Source organism: Rhinoderma darwinii, chromosome 8 (genome assembly GCF_050947455.1).
Source record: "Rhinoderma darwinii isolate aRhiDar2 chromosome 8, aRhiDar2.hap1, whole genome shotgun sequence".
NCBI classification, from domain to species: Eukaryota; Metazoa; Chordata; class Amphibia; order Anura; family Rhinodermatidae; genus Rhinoderma; species Rhinoderma darwinii.
Genome location: NC_134694.1, coordinates 3751192 through 3774343, shown reverse-complemented (window position 1 = coordinate 3774343; position 23152 = coordinate 3751192). Strand labels below are relative to the sequence as shown.

The window sequence follows — 23152 nt, the reverse complement described above, 5'->3', positions numbered from 1 at the left end:
AAGGCGTGCAGAGAAGAATCCGCAGAACCGTAGTCAATGCTCACCTGCAGCCTGCGCAAAGCCAAACACAGGCGAGGACGTTGTAGTCGTAGCCGAGGAGCCGGCACTGCCGAAGACTGGGGCACTCTGACCGAAGGTGGAGGGGCTTTGTCCAAACCCTGGAGCCGTACTCTGTTCAAAGATGCCCCCTACAGCTGTGGAGGTGCTGCCGCCGGACAGCTGTCCGAATGAGAACGAACTTGCAGGACTCCCAAATAGCCCTCCGCCGCCGCTGTTCGCTGCCGCAGTAGGGGCAGGAGTTTGACCAAATATCGACTGTGACGCAAAGCTTGATGGTTTGAAGGAAAAGTTATTGGCAGAGGCAGGAGACGCGTTCCAGAAAGACCCTGTCTGCCCAAATATGTGCTGTCCAAAGCCTCCGCTTCCTTCCGTCGCTCCAAATCCTGGGGAGCCAAACGCAGAGGCGGGGGCGGTAGAGCCAGATGCGCTGGTTGTGCTGCCGCTCTGCTGACCAAACAGAAGAGGACCGGAACTAACAGGCTGAGCCTGCCCAAAAACCGCTGCTGGCGGCTGGACGAAAGCAGAACCTGGAGCGGTGGGTCCTCCACCTGAGGCGACTTGCGTGCTGGGGGGTCCTGAGGTTTCTGCAGCGACAAACCCTGCAGCCTGAGAAGATAAACTTGTGTTTGCAGGAGGGCTGACCGCTACCGGTGTGGACGTGGTGGCTGAAAATGTGGATAATGGGGCAGTCAATGTCTTAGTTTCTGCAGCCGGTGGAGATGTAGCGGCTGTAGGGGCAGCTACCGGAGGTGTGGACACCGTGCTGCCAACCGGTGGGCTGGGTGCCGCTTCTCTACTGCCCTCGCTTGTCTGAGCCAAAAGTGCCTGTAGCTGTGAAGAGTCCAACACAGATTTTTCTTGTCCCGCTGACTGTTTAACATCTGAGCCAAACAAGCCGGGAGCTACCGCTGTCACCGGGATCGAAGCCGCAGGCGTTTGGGTTGAATTTATAGGAGGCAAGAAAGCAAACCCTGCCGAATATTGAACGGATGAAGATGAACCACTGGCCGGAGGGGCTGAGCCGGGTGGCGCGGTAATAGGGGGGCTCGACTTGGGAGCTGGGACAAACATCCCGGACAATATTGGTGCATTAGTCGGCACGGGTGAAGGAGCGGCTGCGGCTGGAGACGGATCTCCGGGCTTTGAAGGCAGAAATCCACCAGAAGAACTGACCAAGGAGCTGACGGCTTGTGCTTTAACTTGCTGTACCGATGGGGCGGGTTTGGACGCATCCTCTACTTGGGCAACTCTTATTCCAGAGAAGCTCCCGAGGGTCTCGCCACCTGTAAATCCTGCCGGCGGCATGACTGAGGGTGTAGCGGGGGTAACTGGTAGCGGAGCTGGCTTAACACCAGTGGTAGAATCAGCAGGGGCAGAAGACGGTGGCATAAAAGACCATAAGGAAGCCGACATATCCGCGGGAGAGACGATTTGCTGCCGAATTCCTCCTCCGCTCACGAAGTTTGCAGGTTGGGTAACATCCTTGGCTGAAAGATCAAAAGACAAGCAATGAATTGACCAGTGACATACAGAAGGGCTGTACAATTGCCCAGACTGGAAGACTTACGTGGTAGGAGGGGGGCTGGCGATGCGGCAGCTTGTGCCTGAGCGGCGGTTGACGATGAAGATGGCGGCATTAATGACAAGTGCGAGGCTGGAATTTCAGAACCGGAGACAAACGGAGCCTTGTTCCCAGGACCGGTCCCAAAACTTGAAGGCGGATGAGAATCCTTTCCTGAAATATCAAAAGAATAAAGCTTCATCCCTCAGGTCTGGAGACAACTCATCATCACCTTCCATCTGAAGTTCAGGGGAGACAATACATTGTGTAACTCCTGCCTCTTTATTCTGCACATTACAGTGAGAAGCGACAGATGAAAGTGACTGCAAGTGGTTTATCCCACGTAATAAAGTGTACGGCATCGCTTTCCGGTCGGTGGGGGGGGGGACGCCCGCCGATCCTAAGAACGAGTGGGCTTTTTGGACTGCAGTTCCCGACAGTGGGTGGCCAGACGCGCCGCTGTGCAGGGAAAAAACGATGAAGGGGATGCAGAACTAAACCTGTGCTGCGGCCTGTTAGTTTTCATGTTCTGTGGGGGGTCCTAGAGGTTAGACCCCCACTGACCAGAAAGAAACGGCATAGGCTAGCGACTTGCCATCACTTTACGAGATGGGAAACCTGTTTAAAGGGGCGATCCCAGCATAGACATTGCTGGCATATCCCTAGGATACGTCACCTATGTCCTAAAGGTAAGGGCTCCAGCAGTCAGACCGCGCCAATTGGCTCCACTCAGCCTTCTCTGGTCGGCCATTGACTAGATTTGGCCGCTGCCGCAGAGTCAGGCTGGGTTCACACGACCACATTAACGTTCGTAATGGACGGACGTATTTCGGCCGGAAGTCCCGGACCGAACTCAGTGCAGGGAGCCGGGCTCCTAGCATCATAGTGATGTACGTTGCTAGGAGTCCCTGCCTCTCCGTGGAACTACTGTCCCGTACTGTAATCATGTTTTCAGTACGGGACAGTTGTCCTGCAACGAGGCGGGGACTCCTAGCGTCGTACATAACTATGATGCTAGGAGCCCGGCTCCCTGCACTGTGTTCGGTCCGGGACTTCCGGCCGAAATACGTCCGTCCATTACGGACGTTAATGTGCTCGTGTGAACCCAGCCTTACAGCGATCAGGTCACCGCTGATCGGACATTTAAACACAAAAATTGACAGCACATTCAAACAAAATGAAACAACACGTGTCTACAGGTGCAGGAACGGCTGCGACTGCGAATATACAGCACACAAGAAAATGGTGACCGCGCACACCAATTCTGATTGGACATCAGTGGTAGATCCTAAGGCTACGCCGCCGACGTCCATGCGGAGACAACCCCTCAAATTACCACGCGATTTACTGCCCCTCAAATATACAAGTAACACTGCAGATACTATTACCCACAAAGTATAGATGAAAATGGTCACGAGAAGATTTGCAATTAAAAGTTTGTTACAATGTGTCAGTGCAGGCAACAACGATCGACCAAGGAGTTCAGAACAAAAAAAAAAAAAAAAAAGAGATTTGTGCTGCTTGGTAACAGAGGATCGTCTACATAGCAACAAACCCTCAGCTGTGTAAGCAAGACTAAGACACGATGGGGCTTTTGGTCTCTAAATGTAAAGAAAGCAAGCGGAGATCTTGAAAATGGTAAAGAATTAATAGCCAATGCATAAAGGGGGTTTTACACTGGGCATCGGCGGCCGATGTAAAAGGTCCTTAAGTCGCAGAACTTTCCTTTGTACAAGGATTGAACTTTATTTACAAGAAATCTGAACATTCAGGCGCAGGTTACCTGGAGCGAAGCCTCCGAAGGTCGATGTGGGAGGGGAAGCGGCGGCAGAATCCGTAACGAAAGCACTGGAAAAAGACGACAGGTAGTTATGATGTAGCACGGCCCAGCGATGACTCCGGCGCCTCCACCACCCACTTTCCTCCCAACACTTCCCAGGAGCAATACAGGAGGGACTATGCAAAGACTTAAAGCAACTTTTCAACAATATCAAGGTTTATTACGGGGGTCAATACTAGGGGTAAAGGGTCCAGTCTCCTGCCGGCGTTGATAACTAGAAGAAATCAGGCATGCATATTGACTGCCACCTGGAGAGGGAGATAAGTGGCTCAAGGTATGTCTGGCAACGCTTATCTCTTGTTTGAAGAAACAAAGATCGGGCATGTTAAAAATCCAAAATACTGAACCTGGCTCTTGTAGCCGACACCACGGATCAGCGGGATCGCTCGGATACAAATTTGTCGACAGATCCGGTTAGTCAGTGGGATCTGCTGGCAATTATCTAAGGTGTATGGCCGGCCACCAAATTGTTTGTCCGGCCTTGGCCATAAGCTGTAATCACCAATCTGACTATAGGGTACAAAGCTTAATACAAATAAAGGGCAGACTCATACCTGGGAGAATAAATGACAAAGGCTTTGTTCACAGGGGTACCAGCGATCAGGCTGGGAGGTGAGGAGGCTGCGATTCCTACAATAAATAAAAAGAGTTTCATTTACTCACAAGTAAGTACCAGGTTATCATACAGCCGATATTATCTGAACGGGTACCCGTTAAAAGAAGAATTGAAGCAATTTTGTAAATCGCACGGATGAAAAACCTCCTACCGTTTTGTGTATACAGCTACTATAGTTATTTGTCTCCATGGTTACCGACTACAAACCTGTGTAGTGTGATCCTATAGTCCTGTGTTATTCCACTCCCTGCCCTCTTTTCTTAGTAGGAAGAGGAGTGGAGTAACAAGTCTACAGGATCAGACTGCACAGGATATGTATGTAGTCTGTTACCATGGAGACACATTAATCTGCAAAGTAGCTGTATGTTATTGAAATAAATACTAAAGCATGTTGTAAAAAAAACAGGGTCTAGGTCACTCGCCAACTAACCTGTGCCCTTGCTGGGTACAAAAACTTGTCCGGGTTGGGGGGAGCTGGACGGAACAGGAACGGCTTTCAATGCACCGGCACCAGGGACCTAGGTGTAAACAGAAGTAACAATACAGGGCCGCAAAGTTGTTCTCGTGGGTCAAGTTGGGCAACCCATGGAAGTTTGTAGGGGCAGCTTGATGTCTGATGAAAGTTCCGACAAGTCAGAGTCCAGCAGGTTTAACCCTGTATTACCCCTGGAGATAAGCGGCGCCAGGGGTGTAAACTCTTATGTGCATCACACTTTACATTTTTAGAAGTGACAATGTTACAGAACAACAATTTTAGAAGCGTTTGCTGTGAGGGGCTCCTGGTTTAGTACCTGTTTGGCTTGGGCTGCAGCGGCTTTAGTCAATGCTTGGTTACTTAGCTGGGCAGCCGATTGCGGTACGGTGGGCCTGAAGGGGTCAAAAATATAGATCAGGTCAAGATGGAACGTTCAGAATGATAAATATATGTATCTAGAAGACGGATACTTGTACAGTGCTAGAGCGGACCCCGGCCCGGCCATATAAACATCAATTACTTACATCATGACTAAGTGAATGTTGGGCCCGGGCCCATTTCCTTTCAGCTCTTTCACGTTCACGACTTTGGGCACAGTTTGCAAGGTGGATTCAGTGAGCGCGGCTGCAGGTGAAAGCAAAGCGTCATACGCACTAATGAGTCAAAGCCGGAACTACATGTGAATACTTACGCGGCTGCTGCGGGTTACCTGGTGCCAGGTTGGTTATCTGTTGCCTCCTCATGGCGGCTGCTGCTGCTTGCGTTGCGGAGACGTTTGGGGCTCCGTGTTTGACGGTCCTGGTGGCCAGCATTGTGCTGTCGGCTCCCGATGGGATTACCCTCATTGCCGGCACAGGTACCGCGGCTGCATAAAGAATTCAGAGGTTGCGCTTCTCAATCGTCACTTCCAAAATTGAACAGATCGCAGGCCAGAATTTATCACACCGGAGGGGACTTACGAGTGCTGGTGACGGGTCCAGAGCTTGGCGGAACCTTTGCAAATAGAGGAGTTGGGGTTCCAAAGCCCGGCTGCATGGATACGGTGCGTGCTACGGGGGCATGACGGACGGCTCGGACGGGGGATGGGTCCAGGGGTGGGGTCTCCTGCCTAACCGGCCCACGATGCGGTTCGGACCGTCTCCCTTGATTATCTGCGGCTTCCGACAATGAAGATGAAGAACTGACGTCGTCCAGATCTTCTGTAGAACTTGGATTAAGGAACGACGACCGGGAGAGGTTGGCTAAAATACAGACAAAAACCTCCTCGAAAGACCACCAAAAACTAAGGGAACGCGAGACGTATCAGGAATTGCTGCTCTATTGGGGGCGTTATCCCCCAATACTTATTTCCAGAGAGCAAAATTGTAATTCTACATTTTTAATACTTGATATTTTGGACATGAAGAAGAGGAAGGGGCAGAAACGAAGCCACATGACGTTTCTCCGCGCTCCCTCCTCCGCCTGGCGGGACGCAGCAGAGAGACAGAAATAATCCCGACATACACCACTCTATAGGCATACAGTACCATACGTTGCCCATAGGCTCCCACCCAAAAAGACAACCATATACTGCACGGTATAGCTGGTTTTAATTTTGTGGGATACCCCTGTATAGAATAGAGCAGCAGATCGAGCTTTTCTATACCGACGCATACCGGCCCAGTGGACGCCCAAAGGACGTTTTTTTTTGGCCATACGTCAGGTAACGGGGTCCCTAAATATACATTCGGCGTAGGCACTGGGACCATATCTGGCGTATAAGCTGAACGCAGTGCAAAAACGGCTTGTGAATAGAGCCGTAGAGACTGGAGGAGTGCAGATTTATTATATAGGACTCCCAGGACCGCCTATAGGTAATGTAGTCAATGATCAATGCTGAGGAAATCATCTGTACCTGGAGCAAGCGATCTAACTGGCGGGGTCTTCCGCTTGGTGAGGAAATTTCGTAGCTGATTCTGCTTCACTGGCGATAACTTGGCTGCGAAACAGTAAAATAGGAGAAAAGTTAAGTGTCAGTGACGTATGACCATGTGGCTGGACTTCAAACCCTTTTAAAGGGGCTCGAGTGTATTTTAGATATGACCGCCCAATTAAATAAGGGTTAGAGTTGATACCCTAATAAAGTTATACTAATGGGAACAGTTACCCCCGCTATACAGCCCCCCCAAAGAGCTAAACAGGGGGCTGAAAATAAACACTTTGTGATCCTCTGGAGTCACATGGTTTATCATATGACCACTCTCATCCAGTCAGAAGCTCTGACAAGTATCACGTGATGCAGTCTGAGACTCCTGTTTCATTGGAGGCTGGCCGTGTAGGTCACATGATCCTTTTCAGAGCTTCTGACTGGCTGAGTGGGATCACGTGATACACCATATGCCCCGTTTGGTTATTTAAAGCAATTACGCCCACTAGTGTAACCCTTATGGTATAACAAGGATACTCTGATTAAGAGAGGTGCCCCTTCAATGACGATAGTGGCCACGGCTCCTGACGTAAGTTTAGGAGTGAGGTCAGGAGAGCGGTCGGTCCGGTTGCTTAGACAACTGTATATAACGCTTATAGCCTGACCTACATCCGGTGTCAAATGATTACCTAGGCAACTGGCCCGCTAACTCTCCCGTCCTTCGTTAAACCGGCGGGAGAAACGGCCGGCATCATTATTGGAGATACGATTTAAAGAGGTTGCTCGCTTTGGACAACCCCTACTTGTTAGATGGGTCCCTTGACAACAAGCGGATGCTAAGGTGACCCTCAGCGATCATCTGTGATCTGTGGGGATACCTGGCAGTGTTACGTTTCCCTGCAGCGCCACCACAGGAGAAATGAAGTATTACACTGTATCCATTCATAATGTGTTGTCAGTAATGCAGGACAGGACAGGTCCTCCAGAGACGCTCTACGTATCCACTCTGCCCAAGAGATGAGGATCCTGATCAAAAGACCCCCCTCGATTACCCCAGAATTCTCTAATAGGGGGTATGACCATGGGTTTTCTGAACTGGACGACTCGTCTAACTTGGAAAAGAAAGGTGGTGAATCGACAGACTGGACTCCTGGGGCTCTACCATCAAACGTATGAATAAAGAATCCATACAAGAAGGTCTACACACCGACCAGGAGTTACTTTGCACTTACGTGGCAGCTTCGGCGCCGGCTTGATCGTCGTATCGATCGTGGTCTTTGACAAAATATCCTGAAGACTTTCTAACTCCACATCACAGCTGTAAAAAAGCAGCAACATAGAAGCATGAACACAGCTTCTTGACCGGCGCCGGCCGACGTTACTAGACCGTGTCGCAGTTTATATTGGGGTTAACCCCCTCACCTCTGGCTGGTGGAGTCTTCACTCGTCACGCTCCACTGAGAGGTGCAGTTGTAAAGTCGCAGCTGGTACAGATTGTCCATTAGCTGGTTAAGACGCTGTCTCTGCTGGTTGATGATCTCTCGGTTATTGGCCAGGGTATTAAACAGCGTTTCACGTTCCGAAACCGGATATCCCCTGTAAAGACTCACAATCAGTAAAGGTGGTCACAGGCGAAACGATCGTCCATCCATTGAATGTCTGCTTTGGACAGTCCCCAGACGATAAAGTGATCTCAGGGTGTCCTGCTGCAGGTACCCCAACGATCATCTGTAAGGAAACCTGGCAGTAAGTGTTCAATTTCCCTGCAGCGCCACCACAGGAGAAACGAAGCATTACACAGCTCTCATTAAATTCAATGGGATTTCACTGTAATGCATGGACATGCCGGGTCCTCCAGAGCAAGGGACACTCTTTGCAGTCACTGGCAAATAGATGAGTGTCCCAAATTGTAGTTTTGTATCTAAACCCGACAAACGCTTTAACCCCTTAGGACCAGGTCTATTTTGGCCTTAATGACCAAGCATTCTATTAGGCCATGCCTCTGGCACAGTCTAATAGGCATATAGCCAGGTGGCCTTTGTTAGGCCCCCGGCTGCCATGGCAACCAGTCGGCGGTTGCAGGCCGCAGATTGGTGACAGAGGGAACTCCCTCTGTCAAACCACTTAAATGCCGCGGTCGCAATTGCGTCATTTACAGCCGGGCTCCCGTGGGCACAGCTTCTATGCCCACACAATCACGTACATGCAGGGCGGAATGCGCGAATGGCTGCCTTTCTATGCCGTACATGTACGTGATTCTGCGCCAAGGGGTGAATTACCCCATCTAGCCGAACCCCTTCTTCTTGCCCCAACGCCTCTTTCTCTTTCCTAGTATGGCCACCTCTGAGGCAGCGGTTATGGCCGACATATTGGCCGTCACCCAGCTTTCCATGACAATGAATATGTACAATTTGCCCAGATATCGGCCCGGACGAGGACCAGGCGACAAACCACACACTTCTGTTTTTTCTTGGACTCCAGGAAGCGGTCCCACTCCAGATCCAGGACGTCGCTCACACCCTGAACCTCAAACCTCACGTACTGATGGAATCTACGAATCTCCTGCAGAAGAAGGACGACAAGATCCTGGATGAGAGGACCGGTCCGGTATTGGGACTGGTTCTCAGCCACGACCAATCTTACCTGCATCTGCGCCTCGCTCCGCGGGTCCAGAGGCTTCTTATATAAAAGCCGACGGTATACTTGATCACTTAGTCGCTCCTTTTGTTCCCTCGCATTCTCAACATTGGCCAATCCCTCCAGAATTGTGGTTTTTAGGCAGCCGACATCTCCGTGAAGAGACTAAATAAAATAAAAACAAGAATGATATTAGTCAATGTCCAGTCAAGAAACGAAGCCAAATATCACCATCAATACAGGGCCTGAGGGGGCGGAGCTTGACACAGGGATTCAAACACCAAAGAGAATCCATGTGTCAAGCTCCGCCCCTTCAAGTCCAGCACTAGGCATTATACCGTGTTATGAGTTTTGCCCAGAGAGTTCCTTTAAAACAGCATTTCCGTAATATGATTGAATTATGGGAAATAATCCATATCCTGACCCTCTGGTTACAGGCTGGTCTATGGGAGACTACATAAAGGAGTCTGCCTTAAACTGAATTAGGACTAACCTGTATCTGGATGCAGAGGGAAATTCCAAAGTAATAGTCAATTCCCTGTAGCCTGCTCTGATTGCGGCCATCGGTGAATGCGGTAACGACGTTCTATCTAACTACTACTTAAAGGGGTTATCCAGGAGTATTCACAAGTTTGACCTCAGGGGTAATGTGCCATTCATGGAAGCATCACCACGGAGGCCAGCGATTGGCTGCAGCAGCACGTGACTAGAGCGGCGGCGGACAGGGTGTCAGCACTGGGTTGCTTCAAAGGGCAAGTACCGGTTTATTATGTTATACACTCCCGCACCCTCAGAATTTGGAAACTCCCGGATAACCCCTTTAATGATATGCAGTCAGTGTTTGATCGGTGGTGGTTGTACTGCTGGGACCCCCAACAAGCCCTGCGGCCTCTACAGATTTTTTTTCTGGAGAAACATCACTCCTGACCAGCCGCTGTGTCAGAATTGCAACACAGACTCAATACCTAAGGGGGTCTACACTTTGGACAATCCCTACTTATAAGAAGGGACCCTTGACAATTAGCTGATCACAATGTGTCCTCCTGCTGGAACCCTCAGCGATCATCTATGATCGGTGGGGAAACCTGGCAGTACGCGATCAGTTTCTCTGCAGCGCCACCACAGGAGACATGAAGTATTACACAGTGTCCATTCATATCAACGTGAAGTCTGTGTAAAACAGGACGGGTCCTCCAGAGAGACAGGCACTCTGACTAAGAGATAAGGATCCCGAACAGAGGACCCCCCTCTATTAACTCAGAATTCCCTAATAGGGTTTACGAATCCCTTTAAGTTGGGACAACCTGGTGACAAAAGTGCAGACCAGGAACGTCAAACATGTTATTAGGGAAATGGATTACTGAATATTATATTATAGGAATCGCTCCCTTCACAAGAGGAAGCGATTCTGATAATAAACCTGCAGGGGACGCTATTCCCTACTGCCTGTGAACCGAGCACGTGCCGAGCATCCCGAGTGTCTCTAATAGAGCTGAGCAATTAATCTAAAGATAACCGAATCCAAAATTCAGCGCAATTAACCGACGTCATCTTGTGCATTCCGGTTTCTTCAATTACTTTTTCCCGGTTTCATCCATATCTCCGTCCTCAGGACACAGCTGAATGTAGGGGTAGAGCAGGGAGCCGTAAGCTCCCTGCTCTACCATTATGTATCGCCGTACCCGACACTCACGGCTCAGCGCAGACAGTCACAAGGCAGTGAGGCCATCGCGCCCGTCTGCGCTGAGCCACACAGACCGGAGATGAGGAGGGATCACAGAAGTGAAGTGGTCGTCGGACACTTGTTTATCCGCTGCTACCTTTGTAGTATCCTGGATATCCAGAAGGAAAGAATGGAGATCAGCAGACTCCGTCCTCAGCTGCCTCATCTCACCCTCTGATCCTACGATAAAACAAGCCTTAGCCGTCCGCGCCTTTAGGTCATCCAACTCCTTCTGAAAATGAGCAATCTGCCCCCAAACAGACAAGAGGATCTAGTTAGATCAGCCGCTCCGACAGCAAACACTCCGCGTTTACAGCGCTGCACCGGGCGTACCTCCTCCTTTATTCCATTGTGAATAGGATCTTTGCTGTCTACAACTTTGTCAAACGTCCCGATCGCTACAGGCTGGAAAAAAAATATATATGGTCACGTGATCAGCCATTTATCTGGAAGGTCTGACTTTAGCTGCAGATTCTTTAACCCAATGAGGGAAAGCAGAACCAGAAATACCGGAGGCGTTGCTTGTTTCCCTACCGCCGGCAAGACCCGGGCTGACTTCTGGGCTACTTTTGGCGACGGGACGGCGCTTTGTGAAGACTGCGAGACTGCAAGGACAATAAGAGAGAATGCGTTCAAACAAAGAGGCGATTATTAGGCTGTAAAGTATATGTATGTATATATATTTACCCTCAGAAAAAGGTCTGCTGGGGGCTCCTGTGGGCTGCGATGGAGTGGGTATGACGAAGTGGCCCGCAGGGGTTGTGGTCTTGGCTGGAGGTGTGAAAGAAAAGCCTGGAGTGTTTGGGGCGAAGCTCGGCTTAGGTTGAGGAGTGTCGCCTGCACCGAATCTGAAGACACAAGAAGAGAACAGTCACGTTATGTACGGAAACCGTCTAAATTCACAACATACCAAAACGACAAACCAAAAATCCCTGGTGGGCTAGAGTAGTGGAGGGGTTAATGGCCACTACTTCGCTGGCAGTCTAGAGTTGTTAAAGATCAATGTTAGATATAAACGCTATTCAATATGGGGGACATCGACCATCGAGCAAACATAGATCAGCTATTTCGGTACCTCGAGGGGCGCCGGAGTAATGACATTTGTAAGTCTTACAAATATAGACACAAAGTCACCTAAATGTTAAAGGGGTTCTCCAGTCACTCAAACTTCATGGCCGATCCTCACGGAATCGCCGCTACATCCGAGTCAGCGATTCACAGTGAGCAAGTCGAAATGAAGGGGGTGCAGCGCACGTACCAGCAATGCACCCCCTTCAAAACAGAGGGGTCCTTGGAATCGGACTTAGACCAATCAGCTATTGATGGCCTATCCTGAGGATAGGCCAATTTTTATAGACTGGGCAACCTACCCACCACACATTAACGAGCGACTCACCCCAACATCTACAGCGGCACATGTGAGCGTTGCACGTACTTATCTTTCAGGTTCACTCTGACAGCGGAGGTCGGTGATTGGACACTGGAATCTGCAGCTGGAGTAGAACTACTGACGTTCTCTGGCTTCGATGTGGCAGCCCCAAAAGCCCCCGCAACCGGCTCCAAGGTGAAGGAAGAAGCTGGCGTGCCGGACGGCTTAGGAAAACTTCCAGCCCCGGGTGGCGCACCAAATAAGACAGAAGAATAATTGACCGGCGTTGCTAGAGGAAGGCTAGAAGATGGAACACTGAAAGCAGGAGAAGGCTGAGGTTTGCCTGCAAATGAAGAACTTTCTTGAGGATTGAAGGAAATATTTGCAGTCGGCATGCTGAAAGTAAAAGGAGCGGTTTGAGGGGTGCCGGGGACATGCGAGGAAGACAGGCCGAAAGCAGGATTAGACTGAGGTTTTCCAGATAGATTAGCCGAGGGAAAGCTGAAAGTGGAGGCGGCAGAAGGTTTTGCAGAGTTACTAGCGGCAGGCGGGCCGAAAGCGGGAGGAGCAGCGGGAGGAGGCTGCGCAGAGTTACTAGCGGCAGGCAGGCCGAAAGCGGGAGGAGGGTTTGCAGAGTTACTAGCGGCAGGCGGGCCGTAAGCAGGAGGAGCAGCGGTAGGAGGCTGCGCAGAGTTACTAGCGGCAGGCAGGCCGTAAGCAGGAGGAGCGGCGGCCGGAGGTTTTGCAGAGTTACTAGCGGCAGGCAGGCCGAAAGCAGGAGCCGGAGGCTTTGTCAGGAGGTTATGAGCTGAAGAAGTCAATTGTCCAGGGAAACCAGCAGGGGGCGTGTTAGTGACATTGCCGGTAAGTGCGCCGGGTTGACGGGGACTAGTAACAGCTGCGGCAAGTCCTGAGGTGGCGGAACTGGACGCTGCAAACACAACAAGGACACAAATGATTACGTAACCAGGGCGAAGGCCAACAGACAAGCATTAGGATTATGTCAGGAGCTTTGTATGTGAATAAATGTCAAGACGGACGCCGTATTTTTCCGTATAAGAGGCAGCAACAGGTTATATACTGAATATAGCAGTGAGAGATGGGGGGGGGGGGGGGGGGGGCTCGCTTACAGGGATCCCATCATGATAAAGCAGGAAAAGCTTTCCCAGAATGCCCCCTTGTTGCGGTTTGGGCCACGTGGCCCCTCGCTTGCTCCACTTACATACAGGGCGCACGTTATTGCGGTGTGACCCGCTGGGGTTCGTGTTTATCGGGGGATCTATTCGATTTTGTCCGTCTTATGGTGAGGGGCATCTGAAAAATACGGTACTTTATAGAAGAACAAACAAATACCCGCACCTTTAATAAGTCGTTCCCCTTCCATGGCGAGTCGCTCCGGTTTCACCATCAGAGATTTTACGCCAGAGATTAAGTTGATCATGTGAAAAGGACAAAGCACGCCGTCTGTGGAGAGCAGCAAAAGTACCGGCGTGGGGGGCAAGATGGTCTCCTCACCTGCACAAACAAGAGGGCGGCAACTTATTAACAATGGCACAGAAGAAAGAAGTCCGGCTCATTATCCCCTGCCCCTCACATACAGCCCTGTCCACAGTCCTCTCCTGAAATACTCTGTGCTCCAGGGGGTGATGCTCCTTCCACTATGTAACCTTTGGCAAGATCAGCACACTGCTTTTCTGTAATACTCTGTGCTGCTGGGGACCCTGCTCCTTCTACTACGCAACGCTCATTCTGTGACCTCCAATAAGATTATCACGCTCCTTTCCTGAAATACTCTGTGCTGCTAGGGTCCCTGCTTCTTCCACTACATAACTCCAGTCTGTGACCTCCCACAAGATCAGCACATTCCACTCCTGAAATACTCTGTACTGCTGGGGACCCTGCTCCTACGTAACGCTCATTCTGTGACCTCCAATAAGATGATCACACTCCTTTCCTGAAATACTCTGTGCTGCTAGGGTCCCTGCTTCTTCCACTACATAACTCCAGTCTGTGACCTTCCACAAGATCAGCACATTCCACTCCTGAAATACTCTGTGCTGCTAGGGACCCTGCTCCTTCCATTATGTAACGCTCAGCCTGTGACCTCCCACAAGATCCGCCCCTCCTCTCCTGAAATACTCTGTACTGCTGAGGACCCTGCTCCTTCCATTATGTAACGCTCAGCCTGTGATCTCCCACAAGATCCGCCCCTCCTCTCCTGAAATACTCTGTACTGCTGGGGACCCTGCTCCTTCCATTATGTAACGCTCAGCCTGTGACCTCTCACAAGATCAGCACCCTCATATCCTGAAATACTCTGTACTGCTGTGGACCCTGCTCCTTCCACTAACTACCTATAGACTAGTGCCCGTAGTGGTTGAATTGATTCGCGGATATTGCTACAGGCGGTCATGTATTTTGCCCTGCCTCACGTGTAGTATGACACGGTGCCCGTTTTCTATACACAGATGGTTTCCCCCCCTCCCCCACAGAGGGCGCCTGTTTTTATTTAGTACACGGGCAGCGTTACGCCACAATCCGGAGATCTTTCCTTCAGAACGTGGTATCGTTACACCCCCAGTTCCCCTTGTGTGACCAGTGATTAACCAGATGGTACGTACTGATAAATACATTCAGCTGGCTGGTGTAGGAGACTACAACTCCCATCGGCAAAGTATCATCGCTGTTATCAGTCACGGACAGCTCTGCTCGGCTGGAGTCCTCGAGTAACCACAGCTCCCACAGGCTCTGAGAGGGGGAACAGCGATCATCAACACAAGACCAAGCTAGAAAGTGAAGCAGGAGACCCCCCTCCCCCCCAACTGCAGGACCCCACAATGAACAATGCTCTACAGGTCCTGTAATGGGGATACAAGTGCGCAAAGTCATGAAGCCGCGATCCCGGCTACCTCTGCGCACGCACTACAATGAAAAGAGATGCAATGTGCAACTAGTCTTGATAAAAAAATCTCCTATCGTTTTGTGTCTGCAGCTCCTATGCAGACTAATCCTGCGGGCGCGTGATACTCCCCTCCTCGACTGAAGATAAGCAGGAGGGGGCAGAGCGAGAGCGGTCTAATCCTGCAGAATCAGACTCCGCAAGTTTTGTTTGAGCTGTATACACAAAACGATATGAGACGTTTAACCCTTTCACTACCAGGAAAGTATGTAATACACGATGGTCGCGACCGGAATATAAGGGCTGAAGCTCAGGGCTTGGATTCAGAATCTTAGCTTTACAATACCAGGCTCAACGCTCAAGGAGCAGCACTCGTTTAAAGTCGGGAGCAGGATGAAAAGTTTTACTACCTGGTTCTGTGTCTGTATAGGGGAGGGGAGAGGGAGCTGCAAGTGAGAGCAGGAAGGAAGATCCCGGCCGGTTACGGTCATGGCATTTGTCACACAACGTTACTTGTCGTGCCAGCATAGGGTTAACCAAGACTTTTGGCAAAGTTGCATCATTTACTTTTCTGGAACTTAAAAATTGGTTGCAAAAGTATACATACCCTTTAACTCTGGCCCTATTTGTAGGCACCGCGCCATCTATTTTCCATTCCCTAGACTGGCACTTGGTGGAGGAGGGGTGTTTAGTTGGCACAGGTACTCTCTAACTCAGCGTTATTACAAGTGGTTAAGGAGCTTACCTGATCAGATGGCCTGGCGATCACACTGACTTCTATAGAGGCCGCCGATGCCCCGAGAAGAACACCCCTAAGACAAGAGAACAATTGTATGTGTGTAGATAAGGCTATGTTCACACCACGTTATGGCCCTGCACGTTAGAAAAGCTCCTGGCGTACAGGCTAAATCTGTCTACAGGGCTCCACTAACCGAATATACCTTGGGGAGCTTCCACAGGGCTGGAATCCCCGGGAAGAGCATCAGGTAGCGCTCGGCCTGGGGAAGCCCCTGATGTCACTCTCCATATATGTACAGTGACTGCAGAGGCTTCCATGGGCTGTGCCTGAGGAATTCGGGGGACGTATACCCAGGGCCAGCTTCAGCATCCGGGCAAGTGCTGGGGCCCGCTACCCTTCGGTGGACCCACTCAGCCGCCTGGTGAAGACACTGCCATCATGGCTCCTCCAGGAGTGGAATCCCCAGCCAGATCGCTGCCGACACTCTTGCTGGGGATTCTGCTTCTAGAGGGAGCCCCTGTCGATGAGGCGGCAGCGTAGCTACCGTTGTAGCAGCCACTATGGGGCCCGTGCCGTCCGCCGTCACGGTGCCCCCCCCCCCATGCTCAGTGGCCCTGCTAGCAGCCGCTATGGCTGCTACAGCGGTAGCGACTCCACATTCAATAGAATCTGGGAGGGGGCTGTGTGGCACTACCTGGGAGGAAGGGGCTGTGTGGCACTACCTGGGAGGAAGGGGCTGTGTGGCACTACCTGGGAGGAAGGGGCTGTGTGGCACTACCTGGGAGGAAGGGGCTGTGTGGCACTACCTGGGAGGAAGGGGCTGTGTGGCACTACCTGGGAGGAAGGGGCTGTGTGGCACTACCTGGGAGGAAGGGGCTGTGTGGCACTTTGCTGCTGCCGGGAGTTCCCCCGCAAAGGGGCCCGCTAAGTCTGTATTGCCCAAGGGCCCACCTAAACCTGGGGCCGGCCCTGCGTATCCCGCTCTATGTCTATACAGAATACATTGTTGCCTTCTCTCAGTTGTGTACGTCGGGACTCCTCGACGGACGGAAAAAACGTGATGTGAACAGGACCCAAGACTCCTTATACCAGTAAGAGTTCTCGGGTATAACGCCTGCAGCTTACCAGTCATCAATGAAATTCATGAAGAAGTGATGCTGCCGCTCAGTGCAGCTGCTGTAGCAGGCCTCAGTGAAGTTCAGGAAGCGTTCTCCTCGCTTGTCTTCCTTTTTCTGTATTGTAATATAATATTATTAGCAGGAGATGCAACAGAACCCAAATCATAACCCCTCCCTATTATTCTGTTCTTGGGTTACCCGTGCGTGCCAACTGTGCCCTATAGGCGGGAATAGAGACCCCCCCCCTAGTGGAGAGGTCAGAAGAGGTCATCTGTGGGGGTCACACCCCCAACCACGACGCTCCCGAGCAGCCGCCCCTTCCTTGGAGGTTTATGTAAAGTGTCTCGGCCACGACAGGTCTCCGCAGACAAACCTGGTAATGGACTCACCGGAATCAAAACCATGACAAGCTGGGGGGAGGTCTCCAGAGATCCATCAGCAGCTGCATAGACCACGGCGAAGACGTACGTGCTGACCCACAGGATGTCCAGCACTGAAATAACACACAGGAAGAATAAAGGAATACCAAGTGTAAAACGTTACAGTCTGGAGTTCACGCTGGACATATTGTAACAAACCCTCAGCTGTGAGGAATATCAGGGCTGTCAGGACATGCTTGGGGTTGTAGTTTTGCAGCAGTTGGAGAGCGCCACTTTACTGCAATTCTCCAAAACTGTAACCTCCTCATTGGTGATCTACTGCCTACCCATAAATCTCTGCCAGCAGTCCGGTATCAACTCACAAGAGCCGGGCATGAACTTTACCTTTCACTGGGCACGACTCGTAGAACGAGGGACACGGGATAACTTTCTTCGGCTCCAGGGACTGCAAAAAAAACAAACACAGGGTCAAGCAGCTACAGAGGTGCCACATCCAGGACATTCAGGTTCTGCTGCCCCAACATTCTGCCATGATGATCATTATCACCGCACCCTTTATACCCATGTCATGTACAAACCATTACTGCCAGGGTGACCTGTAAATGGATGCCAATCAGGAATGCCTAAGACTGCACAGTGCCTGGTGTAAAGATGACACTTCCCAGAATGCAAGAAGGGAATGCTTTATAGATTTCAGCTGTGAAGCCTAAAGAATAGTGAGTGCAGCTCTGGAGTATAATGGAGGATATAACTCAGGATCAGTACAGGATAAGTAATGTAATGTATGTACACAGTGACTCCACCAGCAGAATAGTGAGTGCAGCTCTGGAGTATAATACAGGATATAACTCAGGATCAGTACAGGATAAGTAATGTAATGTATGTACACAGTGACTCCACCAGCAGAATAGTGAGTGCAGCTCTGGAGTATAATACAGGATGTAACTCAGGATCAGTACAGGATAAGTAATGTAATGTATGTACACAGTGACCACACCAGCAGAATAGTGAGTGCAGCTCTGGAGTATAATACAGGATATAACTCAGGATCAGCACAGGATAAGTAATGTAATGTATGTACACAGTGACTCCACCAGCAGAATAGTGATTGCAGCTCTGGAGTATAATACAGGATATAACTCAGGATCAGCACAGGATAAGTAATGTAATGTATGTACACAGTGACTCCACCAGCAGAATAGTGAGTGCAGCTCTGGAGTATAATGCAGGATGTAACTCAGGATCAGTACAGGATAAGTAATGTAATGTATGTACACAGTGACTCCACCAGCAGAATAGTGAGTGCAGCTCTGGAGTATAATACAGGATATAACTCAGGATCAGTACAGGATAAGTAATGTAATGTACACAGTGACTCTAACAGCAGAATAGTGAGTGCAGCTCTGGAGTATAATACAGGATATAACTCAGGATCAGTAATGTAATGTATGTACACAGTGACTCCACCAGCAGAATAGTGAGTGCAGCTCTGGAGTATAATACAGGATATAACTCAGGATCAGTACAGGATAAGTAATGTAATGTATGTACACAGTGACTCCACGAGCAGAATAGTGAGTGCAGCTCTGGAGTATAATACAGGATATAACTCAGGATCAGTACAGGATAAGTAATGTAATGTACACAGTGACTCCAACAGCAGAATAGTGAGTGCAGCTCTGGAGTATAATACAGGATATAACTCAGGATCAGTAATGTAATGTATGTACACAGTGACTCCACCAGCAGAATAGTGAGTGCAGCTCTGGAGTATAATACAGGATATAACTCAGGATCAGTACAGGATAAGTAATGTAATGTATGTACACAGTGACTCCACGAGCAGAATAGTGAGTGCAGCTCTGGAGTATAATACAGGATATAACTCAGGATCAGCACAGAATAAGTAATGTAATGTATGTACACAGTGACTCCACCAGCAGAATAGTGAGTTCAGCTCTGGAGTATAATACAGGATGTAACTCAGGATCAGTACAGGATATGTAATGTATGTACACAGTGACACCACCAGCAGAATAGTGAGTGCAGCTCTGGGGTATAATATAGGATGTAACTCAGGATCAGTACAGGATAAGTAATATAATGTATGTACACAGTGACTCCACCAGCAGAATAGTGAGTGCAGCTCTGGAGTATAATACAGGATGTAACTCAGGATCAGTACAGGATAAGTAATGTAATGTATGTACACAGTGACTCCACCAGCAGAATAGTGAGGGCAGCTCTGGAGTATAATACAGGATATAACTCAGGATCAGTACAGGATAAGTAATGTAATGTATGTACACAGTGACACCACCAGCAGAATAGTGAGTGCAGCTCTGGAGTATAATACAGGATGTAACTCAGGATCAGTACAGGATAAGTAATGTAATGTATGTACACAGTGACTCCACCAGCAGAATAGTGAGTGCAGCTCTGGAGTATAATACAGGATATAACTCAGGATCCGTACAGGATAAGTAATGTATATACACAGTGACTTCACCAGCAGAATAGTGAGTGCAGCTCTGGAGTATAATACAGGATATAACTCAGGATCAGTACAGGATAAGTAATGTAATGTATGTACACAGTGACTCCACCAGCAGAATAGTGAGTGCAGCTCTGGAGTATAATACAGGATGTAACTCACGATCAGTACAGGATAAGTAATGTAATGTATGTACACAGTGACTCCACCAGCAGAATAGTGAGTGCAGCTCTGGAGTATAATACAGGATATAACTCAGGATCAGTACAGGATAAGTAATGTATGTACACAGTGACTGCACCAGCAGAATAGTGAGTGCAGCTCTGGAGTATAATACAGGATGTAACTCAGGATCAGTACAGGATAAGTAATGTAATGTATGTACACAGTGACTCCACCAGCAGAATAGTGAGTGCAGCTCTGGAGTATAATACAGGATGTAACTCAGGATCAGTACAGGATAAGTAATGTAATGTATGTACACAGTGACTCCACCAGCAGAATAGTGAGTGCAGCTCTGGGGTATAATACAGGATATAACTCAGGATCAGTACAGGATAAGTAATGTAATGTATGTACACAGTGACACCACCAGCAGAATAGTGAGTGCAGCTCTGGAGTATAATACAGGATATAACTCAGGATCAGTACAGGATAAGTAATGTATGTACACAGTGACTCCACCGGCAGAATAGTGAGTGCAGCTCTGGAGTATAATACAGGATATAACTCAGGATCAGTACAGGATAAGTAATGTAATGTATGTGCACAGTGACTCCACCAGCAGAATAGTGAGTGCAGCTCTGGAGTATAATACTCAAAATGTTTTTTAGTGGTGAACATGGGCAGACATAATTCATCTTGTTATTAAGGACTTACTGGGACATACTGAACCACCGTGCCATTCTGCTTGCCAACAGCTAGTTGTTTTCCTTTTGGGCTCCAGCACACTGCAAAGTAAGTGATTAGAGACGTTATAGAAGCCTCTACGACTCCATTTTCGGGTTCAGATGTGATGTAGTGATAGAACACTTACCGCATGTCACACCCAAAGAGGCTGGCAGGTTGGCAAACAAATGGACGGAGTCTGTGACCTGGAAGACGTAGATGCTGCCATCGCTGAGGCACACAGCCACCATGTTTGGTGCAGCAGGGTTCCACTTCAGATCTGTGACAAAACTGCCCGCTTCCCTGGAGAGCAGCTGGGAGGAGAAGGCTTCTTTAGGCTGCCTGGACTGCAGGAGAAAGATCTCCATCAATTACGGCTTCCATTAGGTCATCTCCAGCTGTTGCAAAACTACAACTCCCAGCATGCCGCTCCCAGCTAGAGAGCCACAAGTTGGAGATGAAAGCAATAGATGCTAATGAGTCCCTAAAACTCCCCACCCCTGCGGAACAAAGAACAGCAGGCCCCTCCCTGATTGGCTGAAAGGTCACATAACCAGTCCCATGGAACCAATCATGTGGCCCTTCTCTGCCAACACAATATGCACCCGCCTCGCCTTATTTGAAGGTCGGGGAGGTTCTTTATTGGGTGTTCATTCGTTGTGGACCCTTATCAGGGGCGTAAACCGTACCTCGCCCACAAGCGTCCGCACGTCATAGAAGGAGACTAGAGAGCCGTGTTCACTGGACGACATACAGACAGACAGGGTGAGGTGGTCCGAGCTCAGCGCCACGTGGTGCACAGGAAGCCGGGTTGGTACTTCGAGCCCTGGAGGACCGGACTCTGCGCAACAAGAAAACTTTATTAGCATTACAACTATAACAGAAGAACGCCCCCCGCCCCCGTACATAATAATCATACATAGCGGTGAACTCAATGGGAGAGACTAAGCAGCTAGACCCCAACCATGACCCGTCACAGGGACTGACCCCGGTGGGACATCTCAATATGAAGAACGGCCCCAAAGCCTTGTTTCTGGGGTGCAGATTTAAAGGGGTATTCCCATCTTATAAGTTATGGCGTAGGACTTGGTTATGCCAGAACATTATGAACGGAGGGGGTCAGATTCAGGGACCCACGCTGATCCAAACAGGATGAGGTCCCTGCGGCTTTTCCCTGCACTGCGGCGCCCCCGACTGCCCGTTGTGTAGAAAACAGCAACATAGAGCCGTTCAAGAAAACAGGCGGGTGGAGATCAGCACTGCTGTGCAGGGAGAGCTGAACTAGCTCTGCTGCATCTTCATTAGGGGGATTGAGGGGGTCCCGGCCACCACCAGTCAGGGTCTCCCAACAGCAGGAGAGTCACAGGACGCCGCCATCTACATTTAAAGGGACCATGGACAGTAAAACGCTGTCCAATAGGCAGGGTGGAGTGCAATCTTCTACGACGCACTCCACCCCTTTAAGAAACCGGTCATCTGTTCATCGCATGGTCCTCCGCTTGGATCTAGACAGTCGTACCGATGTTATTGGGGTCCTCCCCTGGTTTAATTGGGACGAGAACATCGTCAGTCCGGAAAATCCTCAGCCCGGTCGGACCGCCCGCAAACAGGAAGCCATATTTGTTGGATACGGCCAGTAGATTAGAGCGCTCCTTAGGGAGAACCTGCGGCGAGGCGAATATTCGAATCTTTTTCAGCTGGCGGAACTGGAAGTCCTGTAAAATCATCAAAGGCAATCAGTTCTACAATCTGACACATTGTAACAAACTATCAGGACAGAGGTTTGCGCATGGGATATATTGTCACAGAGGATTGTCCAGACTGGATACATTGTAACAAACACTCAGCAGTGAGAAATACAAGGTCAGGCAGGGGGGGGGGGGGTTTATGGATGTAAACAATGCACGTTTCCATTCACTGACCGCAAGCAGAGAGAAAAACGCATAAGATTTGATCAGTATACGTGACCGGTAACTATGGAGATCCGCGCTGATCACGTGGTACCGCCGCCCGGTGAAGCTACAGACCCGCCGGTAACATCGGGCCGGGTTATTACCTTAGTCTCCCGCTCCGGGGGGATGTCCGTATCATCCTCCATGTAGAAAACAATTCCGGTATCTGTAACCTGAAGAGGAAATTCGGCGCGAGCAACACGGTCACTCCCGGGGGCGGAGCTAAGGTATTACGTCATCAGCACTGCGACGTGTTTCACCTCGTAAAAAAAAATAAAAAAAAATGGCGGGCTCACGGATGGCGGCTGTGGCGCTGCGGTATAGAGGGCGTGCTAGGGAAAAATGAACGGTTTTGTTTGCATAAGTTATTGTGAGGTCTGGTGCTCGGGCTGTGTGGGTGGGGAACGACACAGCCTTCAATTCGGGCACACGTACTGTTGATAGCCCCCCAAAAGCCGGGCGGCAATTATCACACTGGTTATAACGAATACAGCC

The 23152-nt window shown here is 49.8% G+C and overlaps 1 protein-coding gene across 4 annotated transcripts in view; it reads right to left on the bottom strand.

Annotated features, from left to right (window-relative positions):
* Positions 1 to 22891, bottom strand: part of NUP214 (nucleoporin 214) — a 45094-nt gene extending 22203 nt beyond the window's left edge. For 2 of the 4 annotated variants that reach the window (XR_012850252.1, XM_075834667.1), the window contains exons 1-30: positions 22762 to 22891; positions 22225 to 22420; positions 21395 to 21546; positions 20854 to 21052; positions 20697 to 20767; positions 17708 to 17768; positions 17333 to 17436; positions 16951 to 17057; positions 15832 to 15898; positions 14809 to 14935; positions 13547 to 13702; positions 12254 to 13118; positions 11506 to 11666; positions 11329 to 11423; positions 11152 to 11223; positions 10916 to 11065; positions 9102 to 9260; positions 8917 to 9020; positions 7881 to 8054; positions 7691 to 7776; positions 6447 to 6530; positions 5512 to 5793; positions 5262 to 5417; positions 5077 to 5176; positions 4869 to 4944; positions 4508 to 4595; positions 4016 to 4091; positions 3405 to 3469; positions 1628 to 1795; positions 45 to 1547 (exon numbers count right to left, since the gene is read on the bottom strand). Coding sequence is in view for 3 of the 4 variants with exons in the window: in XM_075834667.1 (XP_075690782.1) it covers positions 45 to 1547; positions 1628 to 1795; positions 3405 to 3469; positions 4016 to 4091; positions 4508 to 4595; positions 4869 to 4944; positions 5077 to 5176; positions 5262 to 5417; positions 5512 to 5793; positions 6447 to 6530; positions 7691 to 7776; positions 7881 to 8054; positions 8917 to 9020; positions 9102 to 9260; positions 10916 to 11065; positions 11152 to 11223; positions 11329 to 11423; positions 11506 to 11666; positions 12254 to 13118; positions 13547 to 13702; positions 14809 to 14935; positions 15832 to 15898; positions 16951 to 17057; positions 17333 to 17436; positions 17708 to 17768; positions 20697 to 20767; positions 20854 to 21052; positions 21395 to 21546; positions 22225 to 22420; positions 22762 to 22803 (5746 nt within the window). In the remaining variant the exon portion in view is untranslated. The remainder of the gene's footprint in view (positions 1 to 44; positions 1548 to 1627; positions 1796 to 3404; positions 3470 to 4015; positions 4092 to 4507; positions 4596 to 4868; positions 4945 to 5076; positions 5177 to 5261; positions 5418 to 5511; positions 5794 to 6446; positions 6531 to 7690; positions 7777 to 7880; positions 8055 to 8916; positions 9021 to 9101; positions 9261 to 10915; positions 11066 to 11151; positions 11224 to 11328; positions 11424 to 11505; positions 11667 to 12253; positions 13119 to 13546; positions 13703 to 14808; positions 14936 to 15831; positions 15899 to 16950; positions 17058 to 17332; positions 17437 to 17707; positions 17769 to 20696; positions 20768 to 20853; positions 21053 to 21394; positions 21547 to 22224; positions 22421 to 22761) is intronic. The other 2 variants (XM_075834668.1, XM_075834669.1) reach the window with 2 other exon arrangements.
* Positions 22892 to 23152: the final 261 nt, after the last annotated feature.